Source organism: Tetrao urogallus, assembly GCF_951394365.1.
Source record: "Tetrao urogallus genome assembly, chromosome: 1".
NCBI classification, from domain to species: domain Eukaryota; kingdom Metazoa; phylum Chordata; class Aves; order Galliformes; family Phasianidae; genus Tetrao; species Tetrao urogallus.
In genome coordinates, this window is record NC_136813.1 from 153,564,604 (window position 1) to 153,587,445 (window position 22,842).

At 35.2% G+C, this 22,842-nt stretch overlaps 1 protein-coding gene across 1 annotated transcript in view; it reads right to left on the reverse strand.

Annotated features, from left to right (window-relative positions):
• The window catches only part of METTL25 (methyltransferase like 25), a gene marked incomplete at both ends in the record, with an annotated part of 55,110 nt that overhangs the window by 10,939 nt on the left and 21,329 nt on the right, over positions 1-22,842 (reverse strand). Inside the window, 4 exons of the mRNA XM_079540497.1 lie at positions 4,124-4,217; positions 6,876-6,949; positions 8,066-8,095; positions 10,498-10,592. Coding sequence (XP_079396623.1) covers positions 4,124-4,217; positions 6,876-6,949; positions 8,066-8,095; positions 10,498-10,592 — 293 coding nt within the window. The remainder of the gene's footprint in view (positions 1-4,123; positions 4,218-6,875; positions 6,950-8,065; positions 8,096-10,497; positions 10,593-22,842) is intronic.

The following is a 22,842-nucleotide window of genomic DNA, read 5'->3' on the forward strand; positions in this document are numbered from 1 at the left end:
CTTCAAAACTTCTATTCTACCTCCCCAGCATATGCCTACATCTCAAAGGGTTAAGTGATTTGTGAAATATTTTGACTAAGACAAAGTAACTACCTTATATGCTATTAGCCCCTAGCAGCAGCTACAGTGTAAGTATAGCAGGAGATGAAATCACAGTGACTAATAGCTTTTCTTTGCGGATGTGTCAGGAGTGTTTCCAGCCCTGTATATCTTCCTGCAATCAGATGTGGCATTAAATAGCATTCTGTCCTGAAATGAATCCTGGCCAGCTTGCTTGCTGAGCAGCTTTACCCGCTGAGGTTCCCACTTAGAGTCACAGAGCATCCCAAGTTGGAAGAGACCTATGAGGATCATTGAGTCCAACTCCTAAACTTAACAGAACAGTCGTCATCCTGGCTAGACTGCAGGTCCCTGAGCCTCCCAGCCTTAACCTGCTAAGCCCATAACCTTTCATCACCCTGTGAACAACCTTTTGCCTGATTTGTCCCAATAGGAACAGGACACAGGGCGATTTAAGAACACTTAAATCTATCTGCAAGAAGGCCACAAACAGTGGAAACACATCATGCTGAAGAAATGCACCAAGAGGAAGGAACAGCTGCCCTTACTGCTCGAAAGAAGTGAGACTGACAGTGCATGAGAGGGCAGCTCCATCAGGAGAAGGAACTGGGATGAGCACTTCATTCTCTCACATGAGTCCCACGCTCACGTTAAATTAGGCAAAAAGGGAATAAAAGGGAGAAGAAGCCTGATAGAAAGAATTTATTCCATATCTAAGCAACACTGAATGCTCTGTCTGTACAACATGGATTGTATGGGAACGCAGGGAGAAAAACAACCTGGAATAAAATACTGCCTCTGTGTGTATCCACGCCAGTTACTGAAGCCCTGCACAGTGATCCATGGCCCACAAAGCAATTCCATTAGTTCTGAATCTAGGAGCAATATAACCATACCTGTGAAGCATCAAGCTCACACTAGAAAACCCCTCTCTGCCCTCACAAAATGAGAATATTTTGTCAGACATTCGACAGTCATGGTGCATGCCTCAGTTTTACTACCCCAAGGAATGGTCTTCAAACAAAAGGCAGGAAAAGAGTTCATTTACATCTCAGTGTGTAATCTGGAATTGACAGGCTCTTCTACATTGATAAGAAAGACTACGGAGGAAATTATTTTGGCTAAGGTAATGGGAAACTTCAGTCCCTGAAGGGTAACTGGTAACAACGAATGGGTGACTGGTAAATGCTACTTTTTGTAGGGGAAAAAAAAATATATATATATTACTATCCTGTCTCACTCTCACTCAGTCTTGATTGACAATCTTTTCATAAAGGCTCTGAGTCTCATTTCTGATCAGCAAAGACCTTCTCATCTATTTCACATGTGAAAGAGGCGCTGTTCCAGTGATGAACTGATGGGGTTGAGGTACCTGAATACCTGAGAAGAGCCCTCAGATAAGCCCTCACTTAGCAAAACGCAGATACTCACATGAGTGAGCATTGAGGTAGTTCGGGTTTTTCAGGCAGTTGCCCTCACTCTCTCTATTTTTCCAGGTCTGAGAAAGCAAGAGACACTTCTGATTTGACCAAGCTTTACTTAGCTGTTTTTTGAACATTACTGAAAGAAACTGATGAATGAAGACAACGATTGACTCCTTTATCAGTGAATGACGGGCATGTTTTTGGTTACTGCGGTGGTACTATCCACTTATGCTTACTCTTTACTTGCACTTTTCCTCAATGACCAATTTTTGGCCACCACCAGAGACAGAGCAGACATTTGGTCTATGCAGTGCAGCTGCTCTTTTGTTCAATTTTAAAAACAGAACTAGCAAACAAATTCTGCATAAATTTCTCCTTGATTTGTTGTCTGTGAGAGCAAGTGCATAACATTCATCACATTTTTAGCTATGTAAGTATTTTTTTCTGAAGAGAGGAATTTAACACATTCTCCAATACTGTGTAGATATAGTGCTGACTCCACTATGAAAACTGCAATATCAGAGCCACCATTGAGAGAGCAGTAACAACTTTTCTCACCCTACCATCAAAATAGCACCGCTTTTATACTGCTGCAGATTTGAATGTAGCTGGAAAATGAAAAATAATATTGTTTTGATTGGCATAAAACTCAGTTGTCAGCCAGCTGCACATGAAAATGAGAAACATGAGCAAAAACGAGCATTTACTTGAATGAGATCTTCAGCTCCCACACAAGAATGCAGATTGAAGTGGTGCTGAGATACACTTCTCCCAGGGCAGCCTTGCCCAGAGCCTTTCTAGCAAAAGGCAGCACTTCTAAAATCAGGCATGTTATCATGAAGTTTCCATGCTCACTATTTTTAAAGAAAAGAATGTGTAACTCTTTACCAGCAGAATTTAATCAATAATTCATTAAACTGGCTGTAACACAAACAATCCACTGCTGCTTTTGGGCGACTGCACACACGATAAGGAAGACGCCAGCAGTTACTTTAAACCAGTGCAATGTGTGATGTTAGCATCTATATATATAGAAAAGCTAACAGGTAATTCAGTTAGCAAACAGAATTTAATCCTTTTAAACTAAGAATATTTTCAAATTAAGAATCCTTTAAAAAAAATATCCCTTTTAAAAAAAATGTGGCAGAAGTCTTTTTCTTAAAGCTGTAAGCAAGATTCCACCAGCAATTGCTATTATTTGGTCTTTTAGCTGTTTGTTTCACATTTTTACCCTATGGTTTGATGCGCCTGCAAATTCTAATTGATTACACAGTTCAACTTTGTATATTAAGCACTGATTTACCAAAAACTACTACAACATTCAATTTAAGTATTTGACATGCTTGCCACATCTACTTTTTCTTTGATTTTTAGTATTTTTTTTTAATATTCTGCAAAACACTTTCTAACATATCCGTTGCATAGCTTAATCTTACAGTGCAGCCAGGATTTTCCATTCACACAGCCATATTCCGTGCCTAATGCTAGGTTGCCATCTGTTGACCAACTTAGCAGCTGTATTGTAAAGATACAACACAAGGCGCTTGAGAACATAAACAAATTGCAAAAGACCTTTCAAGTTTGAATCCCGGTTTTGTACTTCTTTCTCTCTACCTGGGAAAGTTATTTTAAAAGGTTACCATTTCTCCTTAACTTAATTTGCAGGGGAAAAAAAAAAAGGATCAAGCTTTTCCATACACAGAGGCAGTACCGGAGAACATCTTCAAAGGCTGCTTATGGAGACTGTCTGAAGGCTACAATCAATAGGACATTCTTTGGGAACCAAACTGTATAAGAAGCACACTGCATGGATGGAATGATCAGTATTAGGCGCTATAATGTTATGTTTTTCACTTTCAAAAGGTGTCCAAGGGAATCAAGAAAATATTGCCAGGGAAATGAAAATTTAAATTGGTCAACATATATATTTCATGCTTCCTTTTTTTTTTTTTTTTTTTTTCCTTTTTCAATTGCTTTCATTTTAAAAAGAAGTACAGATGAAAAAAACAACATCTCTGTATAGGATAGTATATTAGCTGGGTTTACAAGGGTGCAAGAGTCACTTTTAGCAGGATGCACAGTATCACCTCAGGGAAGAAACTCTTCATACCTACTTCACTTAGCACGTAAAAGGCTTTAGTTTTCTCCAAGTAACTGCATGTATGAAACAGAGTGTCTAGAACATTTCTTTTGCCTCAAAGGGGATTTGTAGGAGTATCTTCAAAAACACTGGAAAGGCCTTCAAAAATTCTGATAATCAGCATCATGAATAAAAGACAATTGTTTTCTCTTTAGTCATTAGAAAAACAAAGCTTTCCAAAGGAATGATACATGAAAAGGACTTTCCAAAAAACATGAAACAACTGTGACATATTTCTTAATAGAAATATAATATTAAATGATAATGTACAAAATAAACAAACAATAACATATTTTAATAGAAATACAATCAAAATAGAGATCAGCTCTATTAATAGTACTTTATATAGCAACATATAAACTTTCTATTTTTTCTTTCTTTCTATATCATGTATTAGCAATACATGAACACAGCACAGTCTAAACACTGCAGTATGGTGCTGAGCTCATGAACTTACATGCATATAAGGATTTCATGCAGTCTCTGTTTAGCAACTCACCTCTGAATCATCCAGTTCCAGTTTTTTCAGAGACTTCCTGACATAATCTAAGAAGGAGGACGATTTGGAGAAAATTTTTCCAACATGTCGATCACTGCAAATATAATGATGAGATGCATGCATTCCGCTAACAGAAACTTACAGATTTTAAAAATCATTTTTATCTGAATTTCCATTTATTGAGGGCAAATAAATCTGTTGGACAGCCCCTTGGGTCAAGTTAGTGACAATTTTTCTTTTCTCCTTTTCACTTAAGACAACTAACTAATACTGGGAGAAGTTTCTAAGCACAACTGTACAGCTGTACTACAGCTGGAGTATGGTTACTATTTTACTAAAAAATGAGAGAGGTGAAGTTTTCTTTTTAATTTCTCCCATGATGGTTTTATTTCTTCATATGAGTGACAAAATTCTTATTTCTATCGAATGATATTACCTTCTGTGCTCCTGTAACACTGTCATTATTTACTGCAATGCTGCTGTAATTTATTGTGAACCACCAGACTGAGCAAATGGCAGATCATAGCAAAATTTCACTGTAACCTTGTGTTCTTATCCTCAAAATTGTAGCTTAGTTAAGTGATACCAGAACTTCCACTGTTGACGACAGTGGCTCACTTTTCAAGCCAGCTAAAATTGCAGACAGTTTAAGAAAACGTTAAAATAACGTACAAAAACACAAAGACCACTCAGAAACATTGACAGGTCTCATCCGTTCATTTTCTCTGCTTTGTTTAAAATATCTTGGAGAAATTACATAAAACTTTCATTAATCTGAACTCACTTTCTTGACAATTCCCCCACATAGCACTACCCTAATCTAGTTTTGCAGCTTAGGAGTTACATTTTCAGCTATAACAGCTGCTCCTGAACATTTCTTAAGAAGGAAGTATGCTAAGTAGAAATAGTAACAAATAGATTAACAAAAAATAATTTAATTTGTAAATATTTTAAACTTTTCTCCCTCTTTATTCTTAGTAAAAACTCTTTCTCCTTATTTAAGGATCAGAATTAACATCTACCAAGGTCAATATAATGACTTTACCCAGTGGCATTTCTAATGTCTTTTGGGTGGCAGAGATCCCCATTCATTGAGAACCAATGGCCACATTTATTTTTAAGAATTTATCCAGTCATATTTAATACTGCGGTGCATTTAAACATTTGGGCTGATGCAGCCTGAAAATCAGTTAATGATTATGCTGCTATGACAGGCCTCTGCCCTCCTAATTAGATGCTAGAGGGGGAAAGATATCACATTGGGTCTGGATGAGATAGGTTAACTTTGTTCAGAGCAGCCCATATGGTGCTGTGTTTTGCATTTGTGACTAAAATGGTGCTGATAACACATGGATATTTCAGCTGGTGTCAAACTGCTTTGCCTTGCAGCAAGGAGGATTGGGTTGGGCAAGAGGCCAAGGGTGAACCCAGCCAGGACAGCTGACTTAAACCTACCACAGGGATATGCCATACTGTCTACCATGACACACAGCAATAAAGCTGGAGGGTGGTGTTCTCAAGGTAGTAGATGCTTGTAGACTGCCTGGGCAGCAGTCTGCTGGTGAGAGGGTGAATCTTTGCTTCATTTGTTTTTGTGTTTAGAGTTGCTTTTAATTTTTTCCACCTTTCCCTTTCATTAACTTATCAAACAGTCCTTATCTTGATGAGTTTTTCTCATCCTGCTGTGAGGGCAGTGAATGAGCAGCTAGAGAGTGCTTAGTTGCTGGCAAGAGTCAGCACAGATATACAATATATTTAATAGATTCATGTTGTATACAAGTAGTTTAAAAAAGAACAGATTAATAATAGTTCATAGTCTTAACAGTTCATTCTCTCAATTGCTTTAATGTGCTAAATGTTTTTCTGGAACTGGACATCTTAAAAAATGCAGAACAATCACACTAGGTTTCAGAACAATAAAGAAAATATCAGCTTTTCCACTGAAACTGGTGACAACTCACATTAGTCAGCTTGCAAGCAGGTAGGCTTCCCCTGCTTTTATTTCAGAAGTATAATCCTAAATGCATTAGCATTTATTTTAGATCATAAGTATACTCCCCAAGTGACTTCTGGGGTTTGCTCACCTCCCACAGCATGGTTTGCGCTGTGGAACGGGATCAGAGCTTCAAAATTAAATTAAATTGGAAGGTGTGCTTCTGGATGTGCACCAAATGCTAATGAGCACACACCCCACATAATAAAAGTTAATCCAGACTGCAACTCCAGAAAAGCGTTTAGTGAAGATATCAAGATCATAGCACTAACTTGCCAAATCCCATTGTCCATAGGCACAGAACTTGCTGATGTACACACAGGCAGCCATCAGCACTTGCTGGTGTAGCCCTTCACAGACAGCCATGTTAGCCATTGGTCATTTTTCTCAGGACAAATGGAAATGTCTTTTTGTCTTCTGCAGTATTAAAGCTGCCAAGTCTTCTGAAATACAGGATAGCCTAAGACTGTCAACTTTTAGATGTTTGCTATTGTTTTGCTGTTGAAGATAGATTTTAATAATGAATCCGGTACCAAGGAGGACCTATTTCAGCTATGAGTAAAGGAAGGGCAATACATCTGTGATGTGGACATAGAAGCAAATGTGATGTGCACAAGGAACAAACGTATCCTTCATTTTAATGCCAATATGTATTTTCAGTCTGAGACTGATTCTTCAAACCTGCTGCTTAAGAAATACAGAAAGGGATCACAGAAAATCAGATGTTGTTTTGTATTCTCTGAGTTCAGAGCTTCCTACCTTTTGGTGACACCATAAATTTCTTCTATAATAACCTGAAGAACAGCTCGATAAAACAACGACTCTGTAGGCAGCTGGAAAAAAAAAAAAATCAACAAAAAGGATTTAAAATTGGAATTGAAATTTAGATCATAGTAAAAAAAAAAACAAAAACAAAAACAGTATTGGCTTCTACTTATTTGTTTACATTCCTTGCAATCAGTCATAACAACTGGACATTTTACTAATGTTCCTGAGTCCAGTTTAATTTACATTGCCAGATTCTAACACAACTTGAATGTGAGAAAAAAAAAAAAAAAAAGAGAAACCCAAAGCCTGAAGTAGAAGATCAAAGACTGGCAGAGAAAAAAAGAACAGAAAAAATGTAGTGATCATGACCCAAATTCTACTCTGCAAAATAAATCTAACAATTTACCTAAACTGTTCTAAAGACAAACAAATAATTTCCTAGCTGAATCATCATGTGCTGTAGTCTCAACAATGCAGAAAGCACTGTGCTCATAAAAACAGAATACGCTTAAAAGTTCATATCTTTGAGTATAAAAGATCTGTTTCCATAAAAATAGTTAATAGTCGTCAGTCTAAAATTCGTGGCAAAGCTAACCCACAATGAAAGACTACAGGGAACAGGAGGATTACACACAGAGAGAAGAGTTCTCAGTCTTTTTAAATATTTGCACAGTAGGTGTCTGCCATCCAAACAGGATAACTTGCACAGCAGTAATTCAAAGTATTCATGGATTAAAAAAAAATACAGAGATTAAAAATGAGAATGATGATGTTTCTTACAGATATAAGCTTTTGTCATAACAATTTCTATTTTTACATTCGTTGATATAACACTGGGATGGAATGATCCAAACCAGGGATATCAGAAGGGCATTTGGACTTAATTTATATACTTGCTGAAAGATAGTGCAAGAAGTTAGGAAGAGTAGCTTAAATTTTAAGCCGTGCCTTTTTTTCAGACTCTTAATTATCAAGAGAAAACAGACTCACTAGGTACAACCGCAGCAATAAAAATGCAATTTCATGATGACACATGCTATCTATCAGGATTTGATGTACTGTATGCTAGTGTTTTAGATTCCAGAAATTCAAAAGTTCAATAAAAGGTCGCGGATTAAGAGCATTTAAAGGGGAAAAACACATTTTATCTTAGAATGGTTAAAATAAACAGTATGACTTACCATTTGGCCAACTGCAACTCGCTCCAAAGCCTTTAAGAGTGAAGGAATTAAATTGCTGATATGTTTATTCTTTATCAGAACATTTTATAAACACATTGTATAAAAGTCAGAGGATATGACATTTTAAAAGATTAATGGTGTGACATAACATGAGCTTGCACACTTTAAAGTGTTAATACCGTTACAGAACCATAAACAGCTCACTCCTGTTATTTCGGTTTATTTATAAGAGAAGCAATGATAACCAACTGTATAGATGTGAGCAAAATTTCTTTCTTTTTCTTAGGTTTATAAAAGAATTTCTGAGAATTCTTTCCGTATTTTTTCTGTCTTTGTATTGCTGTATACAATTATTGTATAGTTATTTATTTACAATATAATATTTTAAATGCAATATTAGATATTTGTTTTATATCTTCTATTCTTGCAGAAATGCAAGCAATTCAGTTTCCGATCAATTATTTCAAAGTAAAGATTGGTTCAATGGCCAATGCCTTTAAATACTTTTAGACTCTAGTATAGTGAGTGTAAATAAATTAAAAAATTCAGAGGGACTGAACTTAAAAAGGTAATGCATAAACTTTCACAATAGATTCCTCAGATCACAAATCCTGATGCTGGTATGAGAGTACTTGATTTTTATGATCCATACTGACCAAGAATGGCAAATAATCAGAAGCATGGTGTGTTTTCCTCCAGAAGTAAAGATCATAGTAGAAATGAAGGAAAAACTTCAATCAGTTGCCTGACACTAAAATAAATTAGATAAAAAATCAAAAACATCTCACCACTGAAGGATCATTGTCCCCAAATTCCACCACAGCAGATAGAACTGCTTTTCACTGAATTGCCCACTTTTTCTTCTCCTAATTTGAGAACTGATCTTGTATTTCAGATTGTGCTTCAACTACAATCCAAGTAGTTGTACAAGTGAAAAGTGTATACCTGCCTCATTGCAGAAGATGGATGTGTCTGAATCTGTGAAAAAGTGTGAATCTGAGTTATCTCATCCAGACCTTTGTCCCTTGGCCCTTTAACCAATTTGAACAATATGTAATGATGAACATTATATTGAGTATCTTATCATTGTTCAGCAGATTCAGTTTCTCCAACCTAGCCATTGCCCCTGGGAAGGTGGGTGCCTAGCTGCATATCACCAGGGCAAGGAGTGCCCCAGTCATGAAAAATGCAAGCAGGGGATTTCAAATGTACTAATTGTAGAAGCATCCAGTGCCATGGGAGAACTCCTTGCCTCTGTGAAGTTTTAAACAAAAGAAATTTTTAACTGCCTAATTTCTGTGAATTCTATGAACTCTAAAACAGATAGATTTCACATGTTCAGTACTATCTCTTCGGAGTCATTTGCTTACAAAATTTATCTTCCTACCATTGTTGAAAGACAGCCCAGACTTTCCCTTTCTAAAAGAAAAAGAATGGGAAAGAAAGCAAGTAATGGGTCAGCCTAGGAAGTAATGGTATTGCATTACACTAACAATAAAAAGAAAACAGGCAATCTCTTTTAGAAAGTATTTTTATGATAAAGGTTTTACAACATCATGGCTAAAAGAAACAGATTTTTTCTTGTACCTTGCCAAGGGTAACACATTTAAGCCTAATGAAATACTAACTGTCCTCCCTTGCTTTCATCTGACAGTATTAAATTATCATGTTAGCTTGCATTTATATAACCTTGATATGTTAACCTGTACTGCCTCTTCAGTCCATACTATTCTCTCAAACAGAGGTAAAGAGGTAGCAGCAAAGGCTTACCAGAACCTATGACTCATCTTGATACAAGAAATTAAAAACTAATAAAGGGTATTAGTCTTCTAACTGAAACAGTGGTCAAAATTTTTGATACGTATCTGTTCTTTCAAATTGGACAACAGTTCATCATTCTGTCTCACTGAGGTTAGGTCTTTGCAACTCCTGGTGCAATGTTAAAAAGATATTTCCAGTCTGTTAAACCACACGGATTTTAGAGCTCTTCTCACTTTTGGAAGAGGCAAGTTTGTTTAGGTTTCAAGCAGTCAGAACATTCAATATTATGAATCATGAAGGCGCTGGGGGAGTTACTGATTGCAATCCTTCTACAATTACCTTGTTCCACTCTAAGTCCTTGGCCAGGAACTATTACCCTAAGGGGTTACCTTGTTTAGGTTTTACCAAAGGTTTGGCCTTTCTGTCCATTCTTAAAATATGTTTCTGTCAATACTCATTTTTTCATTCCTTCAGCAAGTATAAAATATATAACACTGGAAGGTCAGTACTATTTTTTTAGATACAATTCATCATGCTTACAACATTAATGACGTTACTCTGCAAAGTCTTGGATTAAAGTCATGGCTCTTGGATTAGAAGCCAAAAACAATGAATCCTATAACATCTGGATAGAGTTCTCAGTAGGAAAAAGAAAAAAAGGGGAATCATACCAAGCACGCTGACATTCTAGCATTGCGACCGCAGCACCAGCCCTTGTCCTTCAAGTACTGACACATGGGAAATCCCCACACTTCCTCTGTGCAATCTGCAGGATGGGGAAAAAAAACAGGCACAGCTTTCATGAACTCTTCACTTTACCTTACAGTGTAAACAACATATTGAGCAAGATGAACAGTTAATGGATGGTAGCAGAAACACTTAACTGTTCCAGTCCAGTACCAAGAAACATTAGTATTATAATTATGGATTTTCCTCATAACAGATGTTTTTGGCTGATATTGAATTTCTGGTAATTTCAAAACTTTTTTTTTTTTTTTTTAAACTAGGTCATTTTTATAAAAATCAACTGAGAAAAAAGTTCTAAGGGACACGGTAGGATTCGCAAATACGTCTGGCACATCCTGCCATACCATGAGTTATAAGAAGTAAGGCAGGCAGTCATTCAGTATAGCAGGACTTCACTATTTCTTCCACTGGGTTCCTCTTCTACCATAAACATCTAAAATCACAAAGAATGCATACGTGTTTATTTCAATTCTGAAGCTCTGTGCTTTGCTGAGAGACAGAATGTTTGCTCTCCAGAAATGAGCAGCTGCAAAGGCTCATGCTGTTTCTTCAAAACACAGAGAAGCATTTGCATCACAATCTGTGTTCAGTTTGTTTCAGTATCATTAGTATTTTGAATAACAGCAGAAGTCTTCGTGTTTAACACTAATGAAAATGTGGGAAAACTAAACAAGCAGTTTAGACTATTATTAGCTAAGTGTTCATAATATCTAGGTGTAAATGTAGATGAAATCCACAACGTTTAGAATTTTTATTGGTGTATTTGTCAGCTGATTTTTTAGTGCATTGAATAAGAATTACCTTATTACTTACTTACCTACTTACCTTAAAAAAAAAAAAGCCAACAAAACAAACCAAAAGAATTCTACAGCAAATTGGCTAAGATCCTGGCTTTTTAGCATAGAGAGATGACTTGGGCACATTTAAAGACAAATCAATTTAATGGGGTTAAAAAAAGGACAGCAGAAATGTGGCTCTTCAAATTTACTAGAAGTCTGGCGATACAAACACATAAGCAGAATTCATTTCGTGAAAGGTAGGCAAAGAAGAAGGGTAAGAGGAAACTATAAAGGACACAACTCTCTTCCACCTCTTCAGTTCTTCTAGTGCTAGTCTCCAATGACCACTGATCTCTAGAGAGTAACAGTGAGCAAGTAATCTTCTGCAAGCAACCTCACGTTTTGCTCTCCTTTTAGTCTCAAAGGCTAAAAGCTTAATATGGAACGTATACTAGTTTAAGGACCATAATTGAAGAACTGAACATTAATGTGGGATAATTAACAGAAGGAGAAGGAAAGTTCCTGTAGACCTGAAGATGAAATTAGACAAAACAGATTGCAGCTTGTTCCAAACTAGGACTATACAAGTATTTGTAAATGCTTCATGACAAGACATCAAACGTCATTTAACTTTAGGTCTAATTACTGAGTGCATGGAATAAAGCTCCTACAACAGGGATACTGATAAGATCTTATTAAATACATATTTGGAAAGCAAAAAATGACTCCCATGGTTCCTATTTTAAGGGTCACATTAATAAGCTTTTTTAACACGTACGTTAGAATATTTTAAAGTAAAAATGTGCAAACTGAGTTAGAAAGATAAAATCAATCAATCTTCTCAAGTTATCCCTTATAACCTACACCCTCTCCTCTAGGCAAAATAATCATCCATGCAATTAAAATTGCTAACCACTGAGCTACAATCACAATATTTGTACTCTATACTCATGTGTAATGCTGAAGAATTTCTGACATCTTTGAAAAGACGGTGATACAAAACATGATCTTCTTTATCGAAACTTTCTCTTTAGCCAGAGAAAGAGAGGTAAACCAACACAGTGAGTTAGGTTTTTTGGTCTACTTACAAAGTTGACCATATATCTACAATATTGCCTTGAGTTCTTTTTGTTTTTCCATATCCAGTGCATTCTCAAGTCTATTGCTGATTAAAAAAAAAATAGTTGAAAGATAAATACATTCCTATGAAGTGTATATGTTTATCAGCTTGACTTCACAGACCTGAAAATTCTTTTAATGCCTTTAACTACTTTTTACATGCTTGATACTACATAGCTCATTATTTATCATCTTGTGCTTCTATCTGACAATGCAAAATTGCACTAAACTCTATACAACTCTACAAAAGATTCAAACATTTCAAATATGGGTATTCTGTGGAAGACTTCACAGCAAACACTGCAAGCGATCAACAGTGAAGAAAATAATAAATCATGCCATAATGTAAAGAAGCCAGCTGAACAGAATTCTCTTTCCATGAAAGGTTAACAAAATGGGAACTCTATGCAACTATTTGATGAGGTGAACAGATAGCTATAACATCTCTTCTTCACAGGTTAGGGGGATGATGTGCTAGAAAGGAACTCTGAGCAGGACTCCTAGTGGACAGTAGGTTGGCTATGATCCAGCAGTGTGCCCCTGTGACCAAGAAGGGTGCATTAAAAAGAGCATGGTCAACAGGTCAAGGGAGGTCCTTCCCCTCTACCCTGCCCAAGTGAGGCCACATCTGGAGTACTGTGTTCAGTTCTGAGCTCCTCAGTTCAAACAAACAGGGATCTTTTAGAAAGAGTGACTCAAGCACTGGAATAGGCTGCCCAAAGAGGCTGTGGAGTCTCTCTCTTCAGAGATACTCAAGACCCTTCTGGATGCCTTCCTGTGCAACCTGCTGTAAGGAAACTGCTTTAGCAGGGGGTTGAACTTGATGATTCTAGAGGTCCCTTCCGATCCCTGCAGTTCTGTGAATCTGTTATTCTGTGAAATTCACAAATAAGAATTTTAATAAGAACTTTCCTAATGATTGCTTTTTTGCCATTATAGATTTTTCATGTCTTTTGAAAAACAAAGACATTTTATGGATCCTAAGTGGATGGATCTTAATCAGAGTATCCTTTGAAACATTTGCATAACTTATGCAATCCCTCCATGGATTTACTAACTCTTCTTGTAACCACAGCGATGTTTCACAACTAACCCTTGTGCAGCTGATTTATCACATTAGTCTAGCAGGCAGAAATAAGATAGGTCTTGAAAAGAATATGCTATGTGGAGAAGTTGTCTTGAGTTTGGTTTCCTATATACTTTAAATCCTATGGAGGAGATCATTAAACACTTTGAGAAACATGTGCAAACATACCAGACACAACTGCAAATTATGGACTTTTTCACAGAATCACAGAATCACACAACACTGTCTAGCAAAGGAAAATACAAAGGCCCAGGTAAAACATTTTAAGCTGGAATAAATGCAAAGCCTCATATTTTATCATCAACTGAGTAGGACTAAATTTTCTACGAAGTATGTCAGATTACCATTTTCCACTTCTGGGAACTCAATGCTACAATGCTGTCAGAATGATCTTATTTCTTAACTCATTCCTTGAAATCACATGCTATTTTCTGTCCTCCAATTATTTAGACATTTTTCTAAGTCCTTCAGTAAAATGCTGTCATGCTTTGTACAGATTTCAGCCTCCTTCCATCTAGAATAACTTTTTGAATACTGTAATAGTAATGGCAGAAACCGTTTGGAGCACTTGTACTATTCTGAGGGGTTTTTTTTCCCCTCTGGTTATTTAAGTTCCACGTGAAAAAGAGGACAATACATACAGATATCTGGATACTGAAATTTTATTTCAGGTAGTAAAAAATTAGAAATCATAGCAAATGTGTGTATATATGCATACATACATTTAAAGAATTAGATCAACTACAACTTCCTTCATCATGATTTGCTTCTTTCTGGATGCAGAAAAAAGTCAGGTAAGCTTCATTGTTCTCATTGTATTCACAGACACACTCTTAGTTGCTGAACAGTGTTTAAAAGAAATTAATTAAAGGATTTTCTAACAAAATAGTTAAGTGTAGTTTGGGAACAGGATTTCCAAATATAGAATACTGAATGTTATTTATTAATATTTCTTTTTCTGATAGATAAAAAATGTACTAGTGTACATTTAGTGTACATACTAGTGTACGGTTAGTAGAAATATCAGACCTTACATAGATCTTAACTCTGAGCAAGATTCTGTTATTTCTAGCATGTTAACATTTAAAATTTACATATCACATCATTCTAGGACAATATAGTTTCTTAGAAACATCAGAACTAATAGGTTTTACTGTTACAACACAAATTAGCTTAACTAGGGCTCCATATTGTCATGCAGCTTCTTGCTTATTTTCCTCTGTTATCACCTCATGAGAACATATTTACATTTATGCTTCTCATCTTTTTACTCTCTCGCAATTCCTAACTGTTTTCTGCTTTACATTCTGCTAGAGAATTTTACTGAAATACTACATTGGAAACTATTTCTTAAAGTCATTCTGGCAGAAACAATCCAAATATTGTAACAAAACAATGCCTATCCCAATGGTTAGTGAATAATTAATGAGAAAAAATAAATAAACCAGGGCTTTGTTTCACTTTTGTGGCATTGTATACATTGATCATAACAGCTGTTTTGAAACTCTTCATCTGTTCTTTATGAAAGCAATACAAATAAGTTAGGATAAGTGGCAAAGCACTATAAAATATAAGATTCTGATTTTTTTGAAATGTATTTAATTTTTCTATTCTCAGGTTTTAAGATTTTCTAGTTTATACATGACTACAACAATAAGAATTACTTTCCAGTAATGAGTTCATCAGATTGCAAATAGTATGTGACAAAGCAAAGGCAAAAATAAGTTTTTAGCGTACAGGCTGAATTTCCAACTTTACTCACTACTGTGTCTTGCTTAAGAAACTCTATTCTCCTTGGGAAAAAAAAAAACAACAATGCTTATTTCATTCCTAAACTTTATCTTAGGCAATTTATTACTGAAATGCAGTGAAACACCAGTTTCTTAAAGCGTTTCAGCATGAGAACATAACTTCAGGAGAATGAGAACTTGTTCTATTTACTTAGTACTGTCAAGCTGATTGTACGCCCACAGCCAGTTCTGTTCTAAACCACTCACACTGCAGTTTTTAGTGGCAAGTATCTTATACTTACCTTACAAATCACCATTAAGACTGAAAATGCTTTCTGTATTGAACTTCACCTATGATTTCTTTGGCACTTACTTTAATACAGAAAGGCATTAAAGCTTTAAAACATTCACATTTAATATTTGAATTTGGAATGTATTTTAGGATGGTGTATTATTACCAGTACCTAATAATACCACTCGGTGAATTATCACTGCATTACCTTGTCAGACTTGAATGTTTAAATACATTTTTGTCTGTTACCACTTAAAAACTGTGTTGGATACAAACACTTCCAACTCCATTTATTTATGAAGTGTGATCAGTATCAGCTCATGTAAAATACAGCATGTAGCAATGTATACTCTTAAAAGAACTTCTATTTCCTTTTTATATGTTCTTATCTTTTGTTTTATTCCATTAAAACAGTAACATCTCCTTCACAACTGCTATTATTTTGACACTAACATCTATTTCAGTTGACTCCTCTGGATGTGTTAGTGCCTCATCTTTATTCATCTTCATAATCTTTCTCTCCAACATACAAATTCCACTACAATTATGAAGTATAATTCCCCAGTTTGCATCTATACTAGTGTGTGATTTCAGTGTTTAAGATGCTTAATTCTCACTGGTTCATTGAGTTGTTTTTCAAAGGTTTTCTTGATTGAATTTTTTTCATTTTACTAGTTTCAAAGCATTTAATACCTGAAGTTCAGACACATTAATTTTGTTTGCACTTCAACTGCATTTTTGTACTTCATATCCAATGCATTTGAGCATCTCATTCTGTGATCATGGAAGAAAAAGAAAGCTAAAAAGATTTTTTAAAAAATCAAGAGTATGTGATGGCTCCATTTTGAATAGGCTTTGAGCAGCTACAGAATACTCATGACTAAAATAGAGGAGTGCCAATTGTACAGAAAAAGCACAACTGACTGAAGATCAGACACAGCTGTCAGTGTGAGGTAATTGTACAAGGACTGCCAAGCACACTGAAAAATCTCTATATTAATCATATACTTGTTGGCCAATAACATTTTAGGATTCTCGCCAAAGACAAACAGAGAAGAGTAATGTGATATGGCACCTAAAACCCATAAGCGCCTGAATCCACAAGACTGGCACTAACAACTGCTCCTCAGCTGTCTAAAGCCAAGAGCAATATCTGAGAGGTAACAATTGAATCTGAATCACATCCTTGCTTGGGTAGCTCTGGACATGTTGGTGGTCAAGATAAAAGCAGCCATAACAACAGGTCTAAAACATCCTCTCTACTCTCATTTCTTGTTCTTTATCTTGTCATTCCTACTTTACTACTTGAATTTGCTAGAAAATCCATGTGTCGAGTGTATGGTAAATGGTCAAACTCTCCATCCAACCTGGCTTTAAATGTCTCCAGGGATGGAACAGCCACAACTTCTGTGGGCAACTCATCATTCTTAGTCCACACAGAAAGCTGCAATCTAAAAAGCCTTAGGAGCATCCCCTTCTGTGTAACTTAGAGTTTTACTTCTTCCAAGGAATATAACCAGCATTTGTTTATGTGTACATCTCGAGAAAATACAAGCAGGGCTCATTTGACATGAGCATTATTTTCCATTTCCCTTTTTCTGTTTTTGATTATTTTTTTTTTAGAAAACTACTAAGATTCCTTAAAATGTTCTTATTAAAACACTCTTTGCAGAGAAAAGTGATTTTTGTTTCTATTAGCCAGAACACAATAAAACATGATTAATAATGGAAATATATTACTGAAAAATGAAAGGAAACCTTTAAGAAAAACAAGTGAAAAATGACTAAATGGTTACTGACAGTTTTATGTCAGCACTGGTATGTCAGCAGGGGCCATATTAAGGTACGGAGGGATCCCTGCCCTTACAGTCTCTCTACTACTTGCAAGTTCTTGAATAATTTACAATCTAAACAAATGAAAGTGCAGTGAGGATGGAGATGACATACTAAGAAGCAGTTCTCTGAAGAAGTCTGGTTTCCCAGGAGACAACAGTTCATTCTGGTACTATCAACAAACCCAAGAACTGCCATAAAAATTGAGGTTAGTAGGTGTGAAAGGAAATTAAGACAAATTCTTTGCTAGCACTGTATTAAAATATTGTTTTTTAGAACTGCTACCTAAGTCTAGGAAGTTATCACTAGTCATATTAAAAATCAACAACAGAAATATGAAACTAACTCTTTCTAACGTTGAGGTGAACTGTAAATCTAATGCAGACACCAGGGGAATAAAAAAATGTAGTCACTGATTTGGAAATACATATATTAAATACTATGCTGTATCTACTTATGTAAAGATTCAAAAGACAGTCATTTTCCAAATACACTGAATATTTACTGATAAAAACAGCATTATATTCCAATAACCCAAACTGTAAACATGACATTAAAAACGTTACAGTTATGCAAAGCACTAATTGTAAGTGTATTTACTGGAAAATAAAATTACTCCTAATTTGTAAATTAAATAAGTTGGAAAAAAGCTTGTCTTTATTGATATATACATTACTTATCTCAAAGGGCTCAAATAAAATGGAAGTATAGGAAAAAAAATCCATAAACTACCCTAAAAATGTAGAAGTGAAAGGAATAGCACCTTCATGTGAACTCCTTAATAATAAATAAATAATTTTTTTTTGCAATTTTCTGATATGTAAAAAAATATTTTCTTAAACTGGACAACTGATTATTCTACAGTTACTTTTAACAAACTCCAAAGAAAAGGGAGACACTTTTCAACACCAGTGAAATCTTTTTCTTACCTACCTCTTTTACTTAGAAAAATCTCCCACTGCAGCCAGTTACTGCCATTTCACACTGCTGGACTTATAGCACTCAGCAAGGCATGACACAAATCTAAGAAACTACAAGAATTTGTATCCTAAATCAGATAAATCCCATTAGCAAAATAGGAGAAATAAGTACAAAATATGCATAGATAAAATATATAACTGTCCTTTTAATGTAGCCAGTAACATCAACAGAACTATATTTTCTACCTCCTACTTTTACTTCTCTTCATCCATCTGTTGGCAAATACATGATTTATCTTACTGAAAAAAACATACATTTTTCTGTAGCAAATATGAGCTATGCCTAAATAGCTGTAGGAGTGGATATACTCTTGTAATGCATCAGGAGTCTTCTACATGACAAGCCCTGTCACGTTCAAGTTGGAATTGGCACTCACAGGTCACACTGCATATTAAATTTTTCTCACTAAGGCCTTGAACTTGCAATACTCCATGAGAATACTCTGCTTAAAAGGAATTCTGCTGAAGTAATTCAAATACTAGAAATTGTGAAGCCTGGAGACTGAAGGATTAGAGTATATTTATATTGAATACGTAACAAAGATGTGTAAAAGGCAGTTATCTGAGACTTACAAGAAACAACCACTGTCATTAAATTTGTGGGATATAAATGAAATAACTTTTTACAGAAACTTTCAATATGAGACAAAGTTTTCCAGAGTTCTCTATTTGAAAGTGGCCTTTGTTTTCTAAAGAAACTTTTCAATTTATTTCAATTTGAAAGATGCTTTCTGTTTGCTCTTGTCAAGTATGAAAACATGTTTATTTGACTAGGTTGGCATATAATGCACAGTGCAAAAGATTTATGTCAAAACAATGCATTTTTTTTTTAAAGAAGGTAAGCAATTATTTTCTAATTATTTTTGAAAGACTATTATTATATTCCTACAGATGCTACTGAAATAAGTGGTGTATCAAACATGTGTTGTTCATCATTTTCATGCCATTTTATTTCCATATAGTTCATTTTAGAGTCCTTAATAATTACAGGAGAAACAGGCATTAGTTCACATCCCACAAGCTCTTTTCTCTTTGCTCTTGACAAACAAAGGCTGTCACTACATGCAGACTCTGTTCTTAAACAAGCTCAAGAAGGAATTACACTATTCTGACCAGCAGAAAATATACAGTGATATATCCCAACAATATTATAAATACTACAATCCAAATAGGAATGTAATCTTGCTTCCAGAATTTTATAGCTTTAGTAATTCTTCTGTGCTCACTATGATTAATCTTTTTGCACTTGATCACAATAACAGTTATTTTAAAAAAGTGAAAAGTTTTCTTCTCAGCTGTGTTATTTATATTATGTTCTCAATGCACTTTCTCCATTTCAAGGCATGAAATTGTTAGGATATTATTTTGAATCTCCTTGAAAGAGCACAAAGAATTTAGTGGTGTTCTGTATAGTGACAGAAGAGGAAAAGATTATTAACAGATAACTTTCTTAGGCATATAGCAGTATAATAGGCACAGGCAAACAAGATGTTTTTCTTTCAAGAGCTGTAAAAAGTAATTCTGTATATTCTTTTGATAATAATTGATAATAAAATGATCTCTATTTTTCTTTACTTTTAATCTCAAATCTCTTCAACCTCTTGCAGATACTTGGATAGAAACAGAAGAAATTAATAGATAGTCCATAAAACGAATCGAAGACCTGCTGAAACACGCTGAAACATAACTCAAATTGTTTTACCTCTTCCAGGGTGCTCAGTAAAACAGCAGAATCTCAGTCTATTTCTACTGCTTTGAAGAAAGAAAAGGAACTACTTAAAATGACTTTTTCCTTCTGTGGGAAAGACTAGAACTTCCTAGTCTTTATCTAGTCCTAGATAAAGATTTCACATTTCCTTGAGCTTATACCTTTCCTAAAAATCACATCACTAAAAGGGATTTATCTGGAAAAAAAGGTGTTCCACCATTTCAGAAAATAGAATCATTTGTCTTTCCAGAACCCAAATGTATGGTATGCTTTAGTTATTGCATATTATAGTAAGCTTTGCTTTCTCAATTATAATCTCCTACTGTGCGCACACACTCTAAATTGTAAATGTGAGATAGTTTCAGAATTTAATATATTTTTTATGCATTTACTCATGAAAAATACCCTTGTAATTGAAATACATAATGCTGTCATTTAATGTCTATAAAACTTACCTAGTTAACGTTTTCTCAAGTTTCATATATTTCTCATGGCCAATTTTGATAGAAAACACCTGGGTTTTAGCCACTAGTTAGGCCTGTCATAAATTCATGGAAAGGTGCCTGGTGCAGCAATAGCTAAAGATGCCTTGGAAAGGAAATCAAGCTCTTTGATCTTTTGCTTGGATATGTTTTCCTGTGTCACCATGGTATCAGTGATAGCTATTTAAAGACACGGGATATGGAATACCTTTGAAAATATAGCGAGGCAACATATAAATCATCCACACTCTAATACTTCTAAAACAGTGACTAATCTTTCCATATTTCAGTGGAATGGAGTAATATGATGTTTGCATATGGAATCCTTCAGAAAATTCAGTTTTGAAATTTCTGTCTGCTGACTCCAGCTTACTCAGAGCCACTGCAGTTTTCACAAATCCGATAAAATGTGGCACGTGAATTGCAACAGCCCTTTGCATCCCTTTCGGATCCCTTCATTATGTTCATTAGTTTCTAAAACCTGATGTGTAATGAAAGCTTATATGTATCTAACTTCAGCTTTAGAGACCAACTCTTCTACAGACAGTTTATTGATTTCATCCAGAATGCCTTGCAGATAACCCCCCCTTCACATTTTCCTGTAGATCTCTGGAATTCCTCTGCCTAGCATTTATCTTTTCCTTCCTAGAGTAGATACCTGCTGTTGGAAAACCTCATAATAGTTGGAATTCACAATCTGCAGTACTCAGGCTAACTTCAGAAAGGAGTTTTGATCAGTCTGCTATCAATGAAGCTATGATTATATCTATGTTTTATTTTGTATTATGAAATGCTTATTCATATGCAGCTATTTACCTATTCATGTTCACGTGTTATTTTCTCAAAACAGAGGATATCAAATAAAGATTTCAGTACGTAGTAGATTGGTAGTGATGTGTTTCAGAGAATGGATGGTGAGAGGGATAGAATTAGAATATAAAAACACATCAATTCCTTTGTAAGTGAAGTCAAGTCTTAAGTAGAAGAACCTTAAAATCGTAGTTGTTGTTGTTAAGGAATAATTATAGTCCATGTCCCAGAACCATGCTAGCTGAATGTAAGACAAAACAGCTCCCCAGAATTCCTGAACAGACGAATAGAGGTTTTGTTTTTTTTCAATCAAAAAATCATAGGCAGACTTCATTTTTCCATAAAAACCAGCCCTAAATAAATAAATATATGTGAAAAGTCTCTAGAAAAATCCTTCCTATTCTGATGTAATTGACTATCAGATGCAGTAACAGTGAAGAAAGATCCCAAAGGAATCCACTGTAGTAATGGCAAAGCACATTTAATGCATAGAAGAATCTCTGTACAAACAGCCAATTCTTAAAGAAAGTCAAACTAAAACTACTTAGAATTTTCTGATAGCTGTCATAACATTCCTTATTAACTGAAGTTTAGTACTTGATACGACCTTTGACATCCGTAAAATTTAAAGCCAACTGTCTCAACAGTCAATGGCTTCCGGTTTTTTTTTAATTGAACGTAATTTGGAGATTATACAGCACCTTTTGGTTGTTGTAGTTAATAAAATGAAGGCTCTCATGTTCTTAAGAGTTCAAAGTTATTTCCAGCATTCGCTCATTGAAAAAAAAAAAAAAAATCCAGAAGAATTTAGTTTACTTGTAGATATTTAGAAGGATATACTGTATGCCAACTGCAAGATCCAAGACTGACTGTGGCATCCACTTTTTATCCAATTTGCTCCCAACATATTCACAGCAGGACCAATGGCACACTGAACTGAGCAATTTTATATCTTTACTATTTTTAGATTGTAAGAGAAATGTAAGGTATTAGTTCGCAACTCCTCAGAAGAAAAAAAACAGCCTTCCAATATCCAGTGTGAACCAACAGCCTGCCAAAACTAGCTTAGTAATATTTTCTTGATATTTTGTCATCCCAAAATCTCAGACTTATAAAAGCTAGTTTAGGCATTGAAACAGGTAAATTTTCTTCCCATGAGTATCAGTTAATCCCATTTAATAAAAAGTGAAAAAACAATTTTTCACTGGCCTCAAACAAGACTGACTTTGGTATTAAATAAAATACAACTGCCAAGCAATGTACAGCCCAGTTTTTTCAAGTTATGGCAACTGTCAGTCCCCAGCAGCTTTTGTGTGGGCTGGCACATCTGCCTTAACAAGGCTTACAAGAACAACCATCTGCATTTACATTAAAGAAGAGGGGAAGATGGAAAATGTGCTACTTTGGTGGTGCTGGAGATTCTTCTCTGATGCAGAACAAGACAGGCAG